Source organism: Salvelinus alpinus, chromosome 2 (assembly GCF_045679555.1).
Source record: "Salvelinus alpinus chromosome 2, SLU_Salpinus.1, whole genome shotgun sequence".
NCBI classification, from domain to species: domain Eukaryota; kingdom Metazoa; phylum Chordata; class Actinopteri; order Salmoniformes; family Salmonidae; genus Salvelinus; species Salvelinus alpinus.
Genome location: NC_092087.1, coordinates 124,713,311 through 124,732,310, shown reverse-complemented (window position 1 = coordinate 124,732,310; position 19,000 = coordinate 124,713,311). Strand labels below are relative to the sequence as shown.

Sequence of the window (19,000 nt, the reverse complement as noted above, 5' to 3'; positions counted from 1 at the left end):
ACAGAACTCACATCACGACAAGAGAGACACCGCAACACTACATAAAGAGAGACCTAAGATGACAACATAGCATGGCAGCAACACATGAAAACACAGCATGGTAGCAACACAACATGACAACATGGTAGCAACACAACATGGCAACAGCAAAACATTATTACACAGACATTATTGGCCACAGACAATAGCACAAAGGGCAAGAAGGTAGAGACAATACATCACGCGAAGCAGCAACACCTCAGTAAGCGTGCCCATGATTGAGTCTTTGAATGAAGAGCTACACCAATGAGGACATGATTGAAAATCAGTTAGGCATGATAGTGTATCAGTGTACCTAGGTAAACCAGTTCTGTGAAGTCAAATGTCATTGTTCTTAATCCATCCATTGAAAGGTGTTTTTTTTGTTACAGAGGCCTGAGTTCAGAGGTGCTCAGGTGGGGCCATAGCCCACCACTACATCTCCTGCACTCATCTCCACCTCCACCTCTGGTGGAGGGATGTGTTGTCTGTCATAGCCAGAAGCTGTGGAATACATGTCCTCCAATGTCATTGAGTCATCTCCACACAGCAGCACAGAGCGTGGCTGTGTCACCTGAAGCTCAGTCCGTAATTGGCTTCTGCTGTCCGATAAGCCCTCCCCCACCTGCCCAGAACTAAAGGGGTTAGCCGAAAATCCAACGCTAGTGGTCGGTTCCTCCTCCTCTTCTGAAGTTTCCAACAGGCTCTGGGATGTGGTGGTAACTGGTTCTATGCCACTGATGTGCGCTATGATCTCAAATTGCAGGTCCATTATATTCTTGTCATGTGGGTTTGATAAGATTGAAGCCTGTGAAAGAATAATACATAGCCAAATTGAGATTAGTCAGCTCAGAGGGTGTATGGTTACTGTTTTGGACCAGAAAATAAACCGATAACATGTACTGTTCTAACAACAAGCAAAAGCATTGGATAGGATGAATTTGTCCCAGAGGGTAAAATAGTATACGACACACAGTACTGCTGTATACATAATATACACTATATTTTACACATTCTACATAATACATTGCACGTTACCCACCATACACATTATGCGCTTACCAAAGTCTTTGGAAAATTGGACAAGTTTCTTTTCCGCATGCTTCTCTGGCAGAGCTTTATCGTCACAAAGACTACAAAGGCCACAATGCCAATGATGATCAATGGCAAAAGCATGAGCAAAGATGATTCCAGTGAAATTGTTTCTGCAGATAGATAAACATATCAGTCACAGAATCTGACTAGCATACTATGTCATTGTAAGTTCACTTTCCATAGCCACTATTCATTTTGACTATAATAATTCATCAAAACTACAATAATTCATACAAACAAAATGTCAGAATTAAATACTTGGACCAGATATAACAAAGAAAATGTAATGTCAACAAAGGTAGTGTGCTCACTGTCTTCATAGCCACAGATGGGTCCTATTCTGCTGAACATAACTTTGCTGCCCATTGCATTCTCCTCCAGACTAACACAGTACTTCTCCTTGTTCTCCAGGACTGTGAAGGGATGACTACAGACTTTGTCTTCTATCTGGCACTCAAATGTGTGATTAGTCTGCAGACAGAAGAAAGAATATGCAATTAGTAAAACATCTAAATGTCAACATCATCGTTAAGTATCCATAGATGTCAACATTAGGTCATCATTACTAATGCACTGAGCAAAGTAATTAAATGGATATGACCCGTGTGTACCCTCTGCATGTATATGTGGCCGATGTGAAATGGCTAGCTAGTTAGGGGTGGTGCGCGCTAATAGTGTTTCAATCGGTGACGTCACTTGCTCTGAGACCTAGACGTAGTTGTTCCCCTTGCACTGCAAGGCTTTTGTGGCGCGTTGCTTTGTGAGTGACTGTGGTTGATGTGTGCAGAGGGTCCCTGGTTTGAGCCCAGGTTGGGGCGAGGAGAGGGACGGAAGCTATACTGTTACATATACAGTAGATTCTAACCAATTAAGGGCAATTTTCATCATATTTACATTTTCATAGGTTACTTGGTAAAGGAAGCGTTTGTCATCTTCACCAATGCGAGACTCTTTCAGTTCTGTGTACAGGTGGTAAGGGTTGTCGAAGCTCACTGTGACCTTCATATCCTTCATTGACACATTTACAGCAGGGAAATCCAACTTGCCTGAGGTAAAATGAAAAGGGTATTAGAGTAGAGTTAGAGCAAAAGCCTGCAGTAATGAATATACTGACCTGGAGGAGGACTACCTCAATATACTGACCTGGAGGACGACTCCCTCAATATACTGACCTGGAGGAGGACTACCTCAATATACTGACCTGGAGGAGGACTCCCTCAATATACTGACCTGGAGGAGGACTCCCTCAATATACTGACCTTTTAGGAGGACTACCTCAATATACTGACCTGGAGGAGGACTACCTCAATATACTGACCTGGAGGAGGACTCCCTCGATATACTGACCCGGAAAGGGACTATCTCAATATACTGACCTGGAAAGGTTCTACCTCAATATACTGACCTGGAGGAGGACTACCTCAATATACTGACCTGGAGGAGGACTACCTCAATATACTGACCTGGAGGAGGACTACCTCAATATACTGACCTGGAGGAGGACTACCTCAATATACTGACCCAGAAAGGGACTACCTCAATATACTGACCTGGAGGAGGACTACCTCAATATACTGACCTGGAGGAGGACTACCTCAATATACTGACCTGGAGGAGGACTACCTCAATATACTGACCTGGAGGAGGACTACCTCAATATACTGACCTGGAGGAGGACTCCCTCGATATACTGACCTGAAGGAGGACTACCTCAATATACTGATCTGGAGGAGAACTCCCTCAATATACTGACCTGGAGGAGGACTCCCTCAATATACTGACCTGGAGGAGGACTCCCTCAATATACTGACCTGGAGGAGGACTCCCTCGATATACTGACCCGGAAAGGGACTATCTCAATATACTGACCTGGAAAGGTTCTACCTCAATATACTGACCTGGAGGAGGACTACCTCAATATACTGACCTGGAGGAGGACTACCTCAATATACTGACCTGGAGGAGGACTACCTCAATATACTGACCTGGAGGAGGACTCCCTCAATATACTGACCTGGAGGAGGACTACCTCAATATACTGACCTGGAGGAGGACTACCTCAATATACTGACCCAGAAAGGGACTACCTCAATATACTGACCTGGAGGAGGACTACCTCAATATACTGACCTGGAGGAGGACTACCTCAATATACTGACCTGGAGGAGGACTACCTCAATATACTGACCTGGAGGAGGACTACCTCAATATACTGACCTGGAGGAGGACTACCTCAATATACTGACCTGGAGGAGGACTCCGTCGATATACTGACCTGAAGGAGGACTACCTCAATATACTGACCCAGAGGAGGACTACCTCAATATACTGACCTGGAGGAGGACTCCCTCGATATACTGACCTGAAGGAGGACTCCCTCGATATACTGACCTGAAGGAGGACTCCCTCAATATACTGACCCAGAGGAGGACTACCTCAATATACTGACCTGGAGGAGGACTCCCTCGATATACTGACCTGAAGGAGGACTACCTCAATATACTGACCTGGAGGAGGACTCCCTCAATATACTGACCTGGAGGAGGACTCCCTCGATATACTGACCTGAAGGAGGACTACCTCAATATACTGACCTGGAGGAGGACTACCTCAATTTTGTCATATATACAGTGCCAGTCAAAAGTTTGGACACACCTACTCATTAAGGGTTTTTCTTTATTTTTACTATTTTCTACATTGTAGAAAATGTAGAAGACATTCTCTGGCAGAGCCAGATTGTCACAAAGACTACAAAGGCCACAATGCCAATGATGATCAATGGCAAAAGCATGAGCAAAGATGATTCCAGTGAAATTGTTTCTGCAGATAGATAGACATATTAGTCACGGAATCACTTAACTAGCATACTATGTCATTGTAAGTTAACTTTCCATAGCCACTATTCATTTTGACTATAATAATTCATCAAAACTGCAATAATTCATACAAACAAAATGTCAGAATTAAATACTTGGACCAGATATAACAAACAAAAAATTAATGTCAACAAAGGTAGTGTGCTTACTGTCTTCATAGCCACAGATGGGCCCTTCTCTGTTGAACATATAATAGTGAAGATATCAGTGAATAATAGTGAAGATATCAAAACTATGAAATAACACATATGGAATCATGTAAAAAGTGTTCAACAAAACAAAATATTTATATATGAGATTCTTCAAAGTAGCCACCCTTTGCCTTGATGACAGCTTTGCACACTATTGAAGGAGTAGGTGTGTCCAAGCTTTTGACTGGTACTGTACCTCTCTGTTGCTTGGATGGATGTCATTTTTATGTCACACAAAGAAATCATGTTTCTATACAATGAGGAAAAATATTGGTATGTTTTCAATACCCACTTTGAATACCCACTTTTGAAAACATCGTACTTACAGTATATGTCAGCTATAAGATATCTATTAAATGTGAATATCGAGGACTTCTGAGAGGCCGATTCCTCCGTTTCGTCAATGGCCGTTATCTTCACATAGTAACGATCCGGTTCTTTAGCATTCCACATCAAGGGGGAGAGGTCAAAATGATGATGTTTAGTGGAATTCTCCCACAAACTAATACAAAAAACAGGGAGCATTAGATACATTTAACAGAAAGACGGCACTCAACCAACAAACAGAGTTAGAAACTGTTAATAGATCATGTGTAATAGTTGAATAAGCAGATCTGTTAGGAGGTATCTGATGCCCATAACATACGCATGCTGTTCTTCTCAATCAAATTATATACACTGAACAAAAATATAAACGCAACATGCAACAATTTCAAAGATTTTACTGAGTTACAGTTCATATAAGGAAATCACTGGAATTTACTGAGTTACAGTTCATAAAATACATTCTTTAGGCCCTAATCTATAGATTCCACATGACTGGGAATACAGATATGGTCACAGATACTTAAAAAAAAAAGTAGGGGCATGGATCAGAAAACCAGTCAGTATCTGGTGTGACCACCATTTGTCTCATGCAGTTTGACACATCTCCTTCGTATACAGTTGATGAGAGCCTGTGGAATGTTGTCCCACTCCTCTTCAATGGCTGTGTAAAGTTGCTGGATATTGGCAGGAACTGGAACATGCTGTCATACACGTTGATACAGAACACCCAAAAAATGCTCAATGGGTGACATGTCTGGTGAGTATGCAGGCCATGGAAGAACTGGGACATTTTCAGCCTCCAGGAATTGTGTACAGATCCTTGTGACATGGGGCCTTTGCATTATCATGCTGAAACATGAGGTGATGGTGGGGGATCAATGGCCAACAATGGGCCTCAGGATCTTGTAACAGTATCTATCGATAAAATGCAATTGTGTTTGTTGTCTGTAGCTTATGACTGCCCATACCATAACCACACTGTCACCATTGGGCCCTCTGTTCACAACGTTGACATCAGCAAACCGCTTGCCCACTCGACGCAATACATGCTGTCTGCCATCTGCCTAGTACAGTTGAAACCGGGATTTATCCGTGAAGAGCACACTTCTCTAGTGTGCCAATGGCCATCAACGGGGAGCATTCGCCCACTGAAGTCAGTTACGACGCCGAACTGCAGTCAGGTCAAGACCCTGGTGAGGACGATGAGCATGCAGATGATCTTCCTTGAGACGTTTTCAGAAATTCTTCAGCTGTGCAAACCCACTGTTTCATCAGCTGTCCAGGTGGCTGGTCTCAGATGATCCCGCAGGTGAAGAAGCCGGATGTGAAGGTCCTGGGCTGGCGTGGTTACACGTGGTCTGCGGTTGTGAGGCCGGTTGGAAGTACTGCCAAATTCTCAAAAATGATGTTGGTGGCGGCTTATGGTAGAGAAATGAACATTCAATTATCTGGCAACAGCTCTGTTGGACATTCCTGCAGTCAGCATTCTAATTGCACGCTCCTTCAGAACTTGAGACATCTGTGGCATTGTGTTGTGTGACAAAACTGCACATTCTAGAGTGGCCTTTTATTGTCCCCAGCACACCTGTGTGATGATCATCCTGTTTAATCACCTTCTTGATATGTCACACCTGTCAGGTGGATGGATTATCTTGGCAAAGGAGATATGCTCACTAACAGTGACGTTAACAAATTTGTGCACAACATTTTAGAGAAATAAGCTTTCTTTAGTGCGTATGGAAAATTTCTGGGATATTTTATGTCAGCTCATGAAACATGGGACCAACACTTTACATGTTGCATTTATATTTGTTCAGTATAGTTAGACAAACTCATATTTCATCAACAATTAAAGCATGATATTACAAACATGAATAAACATTCAGGGCCGGTTTCCCAGACACATACTAAGCCTAGTCCTGGACTAAAAATCTATTTGAATCTCCATTGTAACATGCTTCTTAGTTCATGACTAGATTTAATCTGTGTCCGGGATACTGTCCCTCATTGTTCTTTCATAGTGTATATCAGAGGAAGTTATTGGTAGGAGCTATAGGAGGACGGGCTCATCGTAATGGCTGGAATGGAGTCAAACATGTTCTTTATGTGTGTTTGGTACCATTCCATTTATTCCAAGCCATTACAAACCGCCCATCTTCCTATAGTTCCTCCCACCAGCCTCCTGCCATGGTGTATATGTCATATGTAAGCCATTATGAAGGGACGTCCAAAACCAAGTCAGCAGTAGCCTGTAGTAGCTACTACTCATTAGAATACCAGCAGAGCTCACCTGTGATCACCAGTTATTTTCAATCTGAAGAGAGGTTGACGAAGCAGTTCACTGTAGTTCCAATAAACAGTTGTTTGTAAGTTGTTGCAGCTCACCGTCACATTTTCTGGAGGCGGAACTGCCCAGGAAAACGAGACATTCCATTTAGTTAGTAGGCTTATGCAGGCAATGTGAATAACCTGCCATGCAGGTAGTCTCAGTGTTAACATCTTGAGGTTTCGCTCATGAGGGTTCGTACCATGGGAACCTTCACCAGAGTACATTGACTACACGGGTTGCTCATGGCAACAGCTTTGAAGCAAAAGATAAACAGTTCCACCTCTCTCAGTAAAGGGATGTATTCAATCATAGGTGTAATTTCAAATCAATATGTGATCTAAACTTTGAAGATTGAATGTATGCAGTATCTGCTTGTTGATGCCCCTGAGATGATGCAACCCGTTTCCTCTGTAACCACCCCCATGGATAAGCTAAATAAGGTGATCCTCCGTTGGTGTCATTTAGACTCCAGAACAAATCATTAATTTTCTTATTGAAAATATAAATACAATTGCACAATGAGCACTTGTTGTCTCTCAAATACATCATTACAGTTGTTGGTTAGCTAGCTAGCTAATTTTAGCATAGACATGACATTAGTTAAAACATCCCTTACGGAAAAAGATTGCAGTCAGAGTGCACTGCACTGCAGTACACTGTGGTATAATAAAGCAATAAGGCTTGGAGGAGATGTGGTATATGGCCAATATACCACGGCTAAGGGCTGTTCTTATGCACAATGGAATTCCTGGACACAGCCCTTAGCCGTGGTATATTGGCCATAAATCACAAACCCTTGAGGTGCCTTATTGCTATTATAAACTGGTTACCAACATAATTAGAGCAGTAAAAATACATGTTTTGTAATACATGTGGTATGCGGTCTGATATACCACGGCTGTCAGCCAATCAGCATTCAGGGCTCGAATCACCCAGTTTAAAATTGCAGTTAGAGTGCAGTATAAATGCAGTATGCTGCAAATTCTACTTCCAAAATAACACAGGTTTTTATACTGCAGTAATTTTTGTGTGTAACTGCAGATACAGTGCAGTATAACTGCAGTACACTGGAATTATTCAGCAATTACTGGGTCCAAAATACCATAGTTGTTAACTGCAGTTACTGAACTTTTCCTGCAGTTTCAGAACTGCAATCTTTTTTTCTAAGGGATGGTATAAATAACAAGATCAAACTAGCTGAAACGAGCCACCTACGATTCCCCACATGGCAGCTTCTTGTAAAAAAAGAAATATGATTCACATTTTTCTTTTAGCTTCTTGTAATTGTTGCTAACTATCTGGCTATCCAGAATCACAACAACACACGGATTTTTGCCCCAATCAATCGCATCACGAAAAAAATAAATCGCATCACGAAAATGATGCGCGCCCTGGAGCCGTGCTTTGATATGATTTTGTTTGTTTTCAATAAACATATGAAGGATGTATATAGTTTATGTTGTCAACAATCTAAGCCAACCCTGTCTGTTTTGCCCCGTAGTTGTGCAAACGTCGGTTTTGGTGCTAAACAACCACCCCTCTATACACTGTAAATCAAATGAAATAATTTGTTAATCAAAGTGTTATTGAGCAACACTAACTTCCTCATGTCAGCGCCCTGGGCAATTCCTGTTAGGCAACTATATGTTCAACCTTACGACACATCACAACTCTCATCTCAACCAGAGATCTCCATTGACTTATAATGTATTAGACACTGCTTTTTCCCTCCTTGAAAATGGCAGGTAAATATTGGCAGATATGAGGAAGCAAATAAGAGTGTTACTTTGTCCAGGTGAGTTGGGCTACATTGTTGCCCGTCTGCATTCCTTCAAAATGCCTTCTCATAAACGATTAAACCCATTTTGCAACACTGCCTTACCCACAATGAATTGCAGAAAGCACCTAAGCATTGTCCTGCTCATGCTTATCACAGTAAAGTACTGATGTTTTTATGAGCCTACTTGAAAAGAACAGAAAGGTCTGTAGTCTAAGCAAGCACTCAAGAGAATAACCAGTCCAGGGATTTACCACACCCGTGTTAAACCACCTTTGGTTTATTATGGTACCACGGAATCTGATCTTAACATTTTATTATAGTGTAGCTAAGCTAATGTATGACCAAAGTACATTTATTTATGCCTAACAGCTATGTCCGAAGCAAATTCTTGCCTACCTACTGTATGTTAGAATGAAATACAAGACTCATTTGACATCCTGTGGTTAATAGTTACAATTGAGGAGCGGGTGAGACATAATGAGGAGTTGACTGTAGGGTCGGGTTATTCTAAGGGCAGGTTCAAACACATGCAGACTACTCAGAATTACTGCCCATTTGTATTTTTATAACATCATGTGGGGACATTTGGCGGTTAGGATACTGACAAAAGATGATGTGAGCTGATTTAGTACATAGTGTGCCGAATTACTACAAGTGGGCAAATCACCATGACTTGAAAAGATAACCTACAGACAAAATTGTTATTACAGTATTATTACATAGCTAAGCCTATTACCGGAAGTCATCCCTTCCTATTTGTAATCAGAACAATTACAACCCACATTGTTATTCAATCAAAGCAATGTAGTTTTCTAAGTTTTCATTCAGGTTAACCAACTTACCCAGTGTGGAAACCGCTGTGACCAAAACCATCAGGAATGTCAGTGAACCACAAAAAGCCAACATCATGCCTTTTCAAATACAAATCCTCGAAATTTAAGAAACCGAAATAACAATTAGATAGACTTATTCTTAGATAAAACAAAATAAAAAAAAACAGCAATCTACCTTTAACCTAAATTATAAGACATAACCGCAAAGCTAAAATGTGTTATCAGAATAGTATCGGTCGTTGACGTAACAGACGCAGTTTCTCTGGCAGTAAATGACACGGAGGCGTATTTCTTTACAGTTTCTTCGAAAAGACACACCTCCGTTTCGTCATTTCATTCTAAAGACTTCTGTAGGATATATGCTTACCCTATGGGAAATCCTAGCAATTATTAGTCAGTTAACTAAACTAAACATATCCTAAAATGGACTATATGTCCGTCCAATCTGAGTTGAGTACCGGAAACATGCGGGGAAAAACGCGGAGTTCACACCTTGACCTCAACCCAATCTTTCTCCAGTTGCAGGACATCAAATGACAGATAAAAACATGTCAGTAGCCTACCTTGATCAATGCCACCTCCTACTGCTGATTTGTGATAAACTTTACCTAACAACAAAGAATTAACACAAGGAATTCACAATCAATGTTGTTCATTGCACCCGTGTGAAAGTGATATCAAATGCCCACCTTAGAAAACTTTTAAGAATGTTAGGATTGTTGTACAGGCAACAGTGATGACAGATGATATTGTGGCACATGGTCCTATAAAAACGACATATACTTTTTAGGCCTTTGTCTATCAAGGAAAATGATATACAGCTGGATTTCTGGTTGAGATGGACGATAAATGCATGTCAAGGATTTACAGCTAACAGTGATACTCATGCATTTATTTTCTCCTTCAATATAAAAGGGAGATGACATGGTTCATCAGTGAGATTGTATGTCTATTGCTGAACCCTGCTCTCCTGGGGGATATTTATTATTTTAAGTCCCTGTATTTATTACGTAATGCTGAGTTCAACTAGAACTGCAGTAAACTGGCCAAAATCACAGCCTGTGTTGATGTTGGGCCTTTTGAGGTCTTGCCCCTTTTTAGGTGCTTGTAGTGACTGTTTTAATATATAGTTCCTAGTTGGCACACTTTGCATAGGATCAAGCATGACATGCAAAATAGGTTGAATTTACATTTACAGCAATACTCAGTGATCCTTTATATGGCGTCTTGTTGATAACAATTGTATCATTTATTTCAGTTAAATCTGTGGTAGGATTTTACACTGGGATTCTCTGCCTCTAACCCTATTACAGGGGCTGAGTCACTGGCTTACTGGTGCCCTTCCATGCCGTCCCTAGGAGTGGTGCGTCACTTGAGTGGGTTGAGTCACTGACGTGATCTTCCTGTCTGGGTTGGCGCCCCCCCTTGGGTTGTGCCGTGGCGGAGATCTTTGTGGGCTATACTCGGCCTTGTCTCAGGATGGTAAGTTGGTGATTGAAGATATCCCTCTAGTGGTGTGGAGGCTGTGCTTTGGCAAAGTGGGTGGGCTTATATCCTGCCTGTTTGGCCCTGTCCGGGGGTATCATCGGATGGGGCCACAGTGTCTCCTGACCCCTCCTGTCTCAGCCTCCAGTATTTATGCTGCAGTAGTTTATGTTTCGGGGGGCTAGGGTCAGTTTGTTATATCTGGAGTACTTCTCCTGTCTTATCCGGTGTCATGTGTGAATTTAAGTATGCTCTCTCTAATTCTCTCTTTCTCTCTCTCTCTTTCTCTCTCTCGGAGGACCTGAGCCCTAGGACCATGCCTCAGGACTACCTGGCATGATGGCTCCTTGCTGTCCCCAGTCCACCTGGCCGTGCTGCTGCTCCAGTTTCAACTGTTCTGCCTGCGGCTATGGAACCCTGACCTGTTCACCGGATGTGCTACCTGTCCCAGACCTGCTGTTTTCAACTCTCTAGAGACAGCAGGAGCGGTAGAGATACTCTTAATGATCGGCTATGAAAAGCCAACTGACATTTACTCCTGAGGTGCTGACTTGCTGCACCCTCGACAACTACTGTGAGAGAGAATAAAGTAGATGTCACACGTCAAAATGTTGATTTATGACCCTATGTCCTGCTGACGTGTGCATGCCCATATTTGGGCTTCCGGTCAGGACATCCTGGTGGGGTGGGGGGCGGGGGGAGGAAGTGACCATGTGTTTGGGCATCCTGTTCCTGGTTCTCACGGTTTATAGGGTGAAAATAGTTTTATAGTGTCTTTGAAGTTGTCATGATGTTTGATGTCTAGTGTCCTCTTTGAACAGGGTGGGGGAATGAACATTTCAAAGAGTAAGCATTTCAAAGAGTAAGGTCCCCCTATTGTATTGCCCTCAGGGTTGTTGTCTATGAAACACGAATGTCCTGGGGTATTGGGCTTTGCAGACGCCTTATAAAGCCCCAGAACAATACATGCGTAAGACTGTACATGATAACCCCCGGAATATTAAACAAAAATGACACCTATGCCAATTTTCAGTATGTTATGCGCGTCTTGTCATTAACCCAGTGACTAAAGCATTGAGGAAGTTCTGTGTGTCACGCCCTGGCCTTAGTATTCTTTGTTTTCTTTATTATTTTAGTTAGGTCAGGGTGTGACATGGGTATTTATGTGGGTTTTGTAGTGTCCAGGGTGATTGTAAGGTTTAGGGGGTTTATTTAGAGTAGTTGGCTTTATGTTTAGTATAGTTGTCTAGCTGTGTCTATGTTGTGTGTAGTTGTCTAGGAAAGTCTATGGTTGCCTGAGAGGCGGTTTTATGAGGCAAAGGCAAGGCAGAGTGGCTGGAAGCCCGTGAGTAACACCCCAAAATTTCTTGGGGGGGGGCTAAAGGGGAGTGTGGCGAAGCCGGGTTGGATACCTGAGCCAACTCCCCGGGCTTGCCGTGGAGTAAGAGGGCGTCGTACTGGTCAGACACCGTGTTATGCGGTAAAGGGCACGGTGTCCCCAGTACGCGTGCTTAGCCCAGTGCGGGCTATTCCACCTTGCCGCACTGGGAGGGCTAGGTTGGGCATCGAGCCGAGTGCCATGAAGCCGGCCCAACGTATCTGGTCTCCAGTACGTCTCCTCGGGCCGGCGTACATGGCACCAGCCTTACAGGTGGTGTCCCCGGTTCGCCTGCATAGCCCAGTGCGGGCTATTCCACCTCGCCGCACTGGCAGGGCTACGGGGATCATTCAACCTGGTAAGGTTGGGGAGGCTCGGTGCTCAAGAGCACGTGTCCTCCTTCACGGTCCGGTATATCCGGCGCCACCTTCCCACCCCAGCTCAGTACCACCAGTGCCTACACCACGCACCAGGCTTCCAGTGCATCTCCAGAGCCCTGTTCCTCCTCCACGCACTCTCCCTATGGTGCGTGTCTCCAGCCCAGTGCCTCCAGTTCCGGCACCACGCACCAAGCCTCCTGTGCGTCTCCAGAGCCCTGTACGCACTGTTCCTTCTCCCCGCACTCGCCCTGAGGTGCGTGCCCTCAGCCCGGTACCTCCAGTTCCGGTACCACGCACCAGGCCTAGAGTGCGCCACGAGAGTCCAGTGTGCCCTGTTGTTGTTCCCCGCACTCGCCCTGAGGTGCGTGCCCTCAGCCCGGTACCTCCAGTTCCGGTACCACGCACCAGGCCTATAGTGCGTCTCAGCCGGCCAGAGTCTGCCGTCTGCCCAGCGGCGCCTGAACTGCCCGTCTGCCCAGCGGCGCCTGAACTCTGCCCAGCGGCGCCTGAACTGCCCGTCTGCCCAGCGGCGCCTGAACTGCCCGTCTGCCCAGCGGCGCCTGAACTGCCCGTCTTCCCAGCGGCGCCTGAACTGCCCGTCTGCCCAGCGGCGCCTGAACTGCCCGTCTGCCCAGCGGCGCCTGAACTGCCCGTCTGCCCAGCGGCGCCTGAACTGCCCGTCTGCCCAGCGGCGCCTGAACTGCCCGTCTGCCATACGCCGTCTGAACTGTCCGTCTGCCATGAGCCTGCAAAGCCGCCCGTCTGCCATGAGCCTGTAAAGCCGCCCGTCTGCCATGAGCCTACAGAGCCGTCCGCCAGACAAGAGCCGCTAGAGCCGTCCGCCAGACAGGAGCCGCTAGAGCCGTCCGCCAGACAGGAGCCGCCAGAGCCTTCCGCCAGACCGGATCAGCCAGAGCCTTCCGCCAGACCGGATCAGCCAGAGCCTTCCGCCAGACCGGATCAGCCAGAGCCTTCCGCCAGACCGGATCAGCCAGAGCCTTCCGCCAGACCGGATCAGCCAGAGCCTTCCGCCAGACCGGATCAGCCAGAGCCTTCAGCCAGCCATGACCGTCCAGAGCCGTCAGCGAGCCATGACCGTCCAGAGCCGTCAGCGAGCCATGACCGTCCAGAGCCGTCAGCGAGCCATGACCGTCCAGAGCCGTCAGCGAGCCATGACCGTCCAGAGCCGTCAGCGAGCCATGACCGTCCAGAGCCGTCAGCGAGCCATGACCGTCCAGAGCCGTCAGCGAGCCATGACCGTCCAGAGCCGTCAGCGAGCCATGACCGTCCAGAGCCGTCAGCGAGCCATGACCGTCCAGAGCCGTCAGCCAGCCATGACCGTCCAGAGCCGTCAACCAGCCAAGAGCGTCCAGAGCCAGCCAGCCAGGATCCGCCAGTCATTCTGGTGTTGCCCCTCATTCTGGTGTTTCTGGTGTTGCCCCTCATTCTGGTGTTGCCCCTCATTCTGGTGTTGTCCCTCATCCCGGTGTTGCCCCTTATCCCGGTGCTGCCCCTTGTGTCGATGTTACCCAAAAGATTAAGTGGGGGTAATATGAGGGTGGTCATTTGTAGGGGGAGATATAAGCTGGGATTGACTATGGTGGGGTGGGGACCTCGCCCTGAGCCTGAGCCACCACCGTGGTCAGATGCCCACCCAGGCCCTCCCCTAGACTTTGTGCTGGTGCGCCCGGAGTTCGCACCTTAAGGGGGGGGCTATGTCACGCCCTGGCCTTAGTATTCTTTGTTTTCTTTATTATTTTAGTTAGGTCAGGGTGTGACATGGGTATTTATGTGGGTTTTGTAGTGTCCAGGGTGATTGTAAGGTTTAGGGGGTTTATTTAGAGTAGTTGGCTTTATGTTTAGTATAGTTGTCTAGCTGTGTCTATGTTGTGTGTAGTTGTCTAGGAAAGTCTATGGTTGCCTGAATGGGTTCCCAATTAGAGACAGCTGGTTTCTGTTGTCTCTGATTGGGAGCCATATTTAAGGTAGCCATAGGCTTTAGTTTGTTGTGGGGAATTGTCTATGTAGAACGTTTGTAGCCTGTGTGTGTGCACTACGTTATTTAGCTTCACGATCGTTTGTTGTTTTGGTAGTTTGTAAGTGTTTTGTTTCGTTTTGCCTTCTTCAATAATAAAATGAAGATGGCTTATTTTCCACATGCTGCGTTTTGGTCCGTCTCTCCTCCACACGATCGTGACACTGTGTGAAGCTCCAGAATGTTTTAAAGGAGTTTTGGGTACGAGTGAGGGACATATGTCTTACATATTCCAGCCGGAGGATTCTACGGTAAAGATATTCACAGACAGTGGCCCCAAACCCCTTTACCAGGCAAAACCTGGGATTTTTTCTCCTGCTCTGGGGATGAGAGAATGGCTGGCGCTCTGTAAAATTGAACAGGCCCTGAGTGGTACAAATGTGCATAGAAATGGGTCAGGCCTCTTGCTCAATAGCACAAAGCAGATCATTCAATCAATGGTCTTACTGGTTCTAGACTATGTTGAAGTAATCTAAATTAAATGCAGCGGACACTTCATTAAAAACTTTAGATACATTTGACCGTAGATCACTATGTTTTATTTACATTTACATTTAAGTCATTTAGCAGACGCTCTTATCCAGAGCGACTTACAAATTGGTGCATTCACCTTATGATATCCAGTGGAACAACCACTTTACAATAGTGCATCTAACTCTTTTAAGGGGGAGGGGGGGGGTTAGAAGGATTACTTTATCCTATCCTAGGTATTCCTTAAAGAGGTGGGGTTTCAGGTGTCTCCGGAAGGTGGTGATTGACTCCGCTGACCTGGCGTCGTGAGGGAGTTTGTTCCACCATTGGGGTGCCAGAGCAGCGAACAGTTTTGACTGGGCTGAGCGGGAACTGTACTTCCTCAGAGGTAGGGAGGCGAGCAGGCCAGAGGTGGATGAACGCAGTGCCCTTGTTTGGGTGTAAGACGCTATATACAGAGAGAATGTTGTTATTTTTTAATCAGCTCTTTTTATCTGTCTGCTTCTGTAAAAGATTTTATAAGGGGTACATGTTCAGTACACATCCCTGCATTCTCTATTATAAAGAAGGCTGTCCTTTGAGGTCACGTAGGTCAATTTGTTGCTCTCTTTGCCTTTATACATCTAATTGACCTACTGTAAACTCCCTCAGGTGTAAACATCTACAATAATCCTTAGACATACGAGTCAGAGTTATCATACCCAGTGTCAGGGTTTGCTAACTCTGGAAATTCCTTTGGTATGTACAGGGTTAGGTAAATCAGCTCTTTGCCCCCCTTACATGGGGAATAATCTCCAAGCTGCTCCAAACGTTGATGTTTTTGGTGTCTCTAGGTTAATCTCTAGACTGTTGAATGAGGCCTGTTACAACTTTCTTACAAAACCTTTAAAGGGAGTTTGTGAAACCACTCAGTTATGGCTGTATGTAAAACATATTTAACACATTGCAGTTTACAGAAGACTCCTGTTGTACTTTGAATCGCCACTCATCCCTGTTACATCATGATGTGATGGCTCTCTAACATGTTTATAATCCACATAGTGTGAATATTGTTTTCCCTAAAGTTATTAACCCCCTAAACCGAAATATGAAATTACCTTTATGATCTTTCTTACCCCCTATTACTTTTGAGTTCTAATCTCCCGCGTAAGGCTTGCTAGTTATGTCGAATGTTAGGAAGCCCTGTTGGTTGTAACAAAAACCAAACATAAAAAATACATTTGACCCCCAGCTTTTCACATACTGGGTCATTTTAATTTAGCCTGTTGTATGTCTCCAGCCACTTGGAGGCTCGGTGCATCTACATAGAAAAAGTACCAAATTCAACCATTGGTGGATGGTAACTAAAAATAATGTCAGGGCATGTAGTCATGTTAAGATTTTCATTGTTTTCTTGTCAGAGTTTTATGGTTTTGCATATGTCTGTGCATTATAGGATGTCGTGATAGGTTTGAGGATCAGATCACGCTTATTGGTATTCTTGATAATTTATTGTTCCAAAAAAAAAAGACCCACAACTGTTCTGGGTTAATTCCCTAGCTGTTTGCATGGCTTGGTAGTGTATTAGCCTGGTATGAGGCAAGATAAATAATACAATTTAAGTAAAGTATAAAATAAACCGTATTATCCTAAATTGAGAAATTAATTTTTTTAAATCACATCAACATCATAATCTTTCAAAATGTAACTGTTTTCCATATAGAATGCCATGTATACTGATTGTATTACAACTTTTTGTGTTTTGTCTTAGTGATTGTTCTTTAGTAAATAGGAAACTCTACAGTGTGTTAGTCCGAGAAACATTATTTGTGATATTGTCACGACTTCAACCGAGGCAGGCTCTCCTTCCCGTTCGGGTGGCGCTCGGCGGTCGTCGTCACCGGCCTACTAGCTGCCACTGACTCTTTTTCCTCCCCCTCCTTATGTGTTGATTTGTATCACCTGTGTTTAGTTAATTGTTTATTAGTGTGGCTTTATTAGTCAGCCAGCCCGTACGCTTCTTTGTGCGGGATTGTTACATTGTAGCTTTTTGGATTTCGGGAGTGGAGATTATTATTGTGGACTGGGTTTGTTTATCGTGTCGTTGGACCGTTGTGTATGACACCCAGTACGTCCGTGTTGGACATTTCGTTTGCCAGTTGGGTATTAAAGACTCAACATATTGAAGCTCTGCTGTCTTGCGTCTGACTTCGCACCCCCCCGACACCCAGGTCGTTACAGAATCCCGCACCAACCATGGAGTCAGCAGGAGCAGCAGCCAACCCTCTCCCATCGATGGAGGAACGGGTTCTCCACCACACCACCGTCCTCCATCGGATCGGATCAGCCATGGACCAGATGATGGAGAGAATGGAGCGATGGGAGAGGAGTGGGCTCCTCTCTCCACCTTCGGCTCCCCTTCCTCAGGACTCTCCATCCCCCGGCTCCAGCGCGCTCCGTCTTACGCTCCCGAGGGATTATGATGGAGCGGCGGCAGGGTGCCAGGGGTTTTTACTCCAGCTGGAGCTATACCTGGCCACTGTTCGCCCCACTCCCTCGGGAGCGGAGAGGGTGAGTGTCCTCGTCTCCTGCCTAACGGGTCGTGCTCTGGAGTGGGCCAACGCAGTCTGGAATGGCCCGGACTCAGCGAAGGAGCACTACCCGGAGTTTACCCGTCGTTTTCGTGCCGTGTTCGACCACCCCCCAGAGGGCCGAGCGGCGGGTGAGAGACTGTTTCATCTTAGGCAGGAGAAGAGGAGCGCACAGGATTTCGCGCTGGAGTTCCGGACCTTGGCCGCGGGATCAGGGTGGAACGACAGGGCCCTTATTGACCACTACCGGTGTAGTCTCCGGGAGGACGTCCGCAGGGAGCTAGCGTGTCGGGACATCGCTCTTTCTTTGGATGAGCTTATCGACATGTCCATCCGACTGGACAATCTGCTGGCTGCCCGCGGGCGTTCGGAGAGGGTCCTGTGCGTTCCACCACCCAGCGCCCCGGCTCCCATCCCAATGGAGTTGGGAGGGGCCGCGCCTAGGGGTACCGGAGGAGGAGGCCTCCCCTGCACCAGCTGTGGTCGGAGAGGACACACGGCCGATCGGTGCTGGGGGGGTCTGTCTGGGAGTCGAGATGTCAGGCGGAACGCTTCTCGATCACCCCAGGTCAGCACCAAACTCACTCAGAACCCCCTGTTGGTCACATGTTTGTCTCAATTTTTTTCCTTTATTTTTCCCTCTCTTCCCAGCATAGGGCACTAGTCGATTCAGGTGCAGCTGGGAACTTTATGGATCGCGGACTCGCCCGAGAGTTGGGCGTTCCGCTGGTGCCGATAGATTCTCCCTTTCCCGTGCACTCCCTAGATAGCCGGCCATTAGGGTCAGGGGTGGTCAGGGAGGCCACAGTTCCCCTGGACATGGTGACGCAGGGGAATCATAGGGAACGTATCAGTCTCTTTATTATTGATTCGCCTGCGTTTCCAGTGGTGCTGGGTATTCCCTGGTTGGCCCGGCACAATCCCAATATTTCGTGGAGACAGGGGGTTCTCCAGGGGTGGTCAGAGGAGTGTTCTGGAAGGTGTCTGGGAGTTTCCATTGGTGCCACGTCGGTGGAGAGTCCAGACCAGGGTTCCACGGTGCGCATTCCCCCCGAGTATGCCGATTTGGCAATCGCTTTCTGTAAAAAGAAAGCGACGAAATTACCACCACATCGACCGGGTAGGGATTGTGCGATAGATCTCCAGGTTAACGCTGCGCTTCCCAAGAGTCACGTGTACCCTTTGTCCCAAGAGGAGACGTTGGCTATGGAGACATATGTCGCGGAGTCTCT

General features: G+C 45.9%; 1 protein-coding gene across 1 annotated transcript; it reads right to left on the bottom strand.

Annotated features, from left to right (window-relative positions):
- Positions 1–278: 278 nt before the first annotated feature.
- Positions 279–9,966, bottom strand: LOC139568566 (interferon gamma receptor 1-like). The gene is made up of 7 exons (XM_071390485.1): positions 9,459–9,966; positions 6,798–6,915; positions 4,507–4,682; positions 2,008–2,159; positions 1,425–1,584; positions 1,081–1,223; positions 279–826 (listed from the first exon to the last, which is right to left on the bottom strand). The coding sequence occupies exons 1-7, from the start codon at positions 9,523–9,525 to the stop codon at positions 431–433; spliced, it is 1,212 nt and encodes a 403-aa protein (XP_071246586.1). The 5' UTR covers positions 9,526–9,966; the 3' UTR covers positions 279–430.
- Between the last annotated feature and the right edge of the window lie 9,034 nt (positions 9,967–19,000).

Coding starts and splice junctions, on each gene's coding strand:
- LOC139568566 (XM_071390485.1), bottom strand. CDS start 9,525: ATGATGTTGGCTTTTTGTGGTTCACTGACATTCCTGATGGTTTTGGTC. Junction 2,160..4,506: donor TCTTATAGCTGACATATACT/GTAAGTACGATG, acceptor ATTTTACCTCAG/GCAAGTTGGATTTCCCTGCT. Junction 1,585..2,007: donor ACCAAGTAACCTATGAAAAT/GTAAATATGATG, acceptor TTCTGTCTGCAG/ACTAATCACACATTTGAGTG.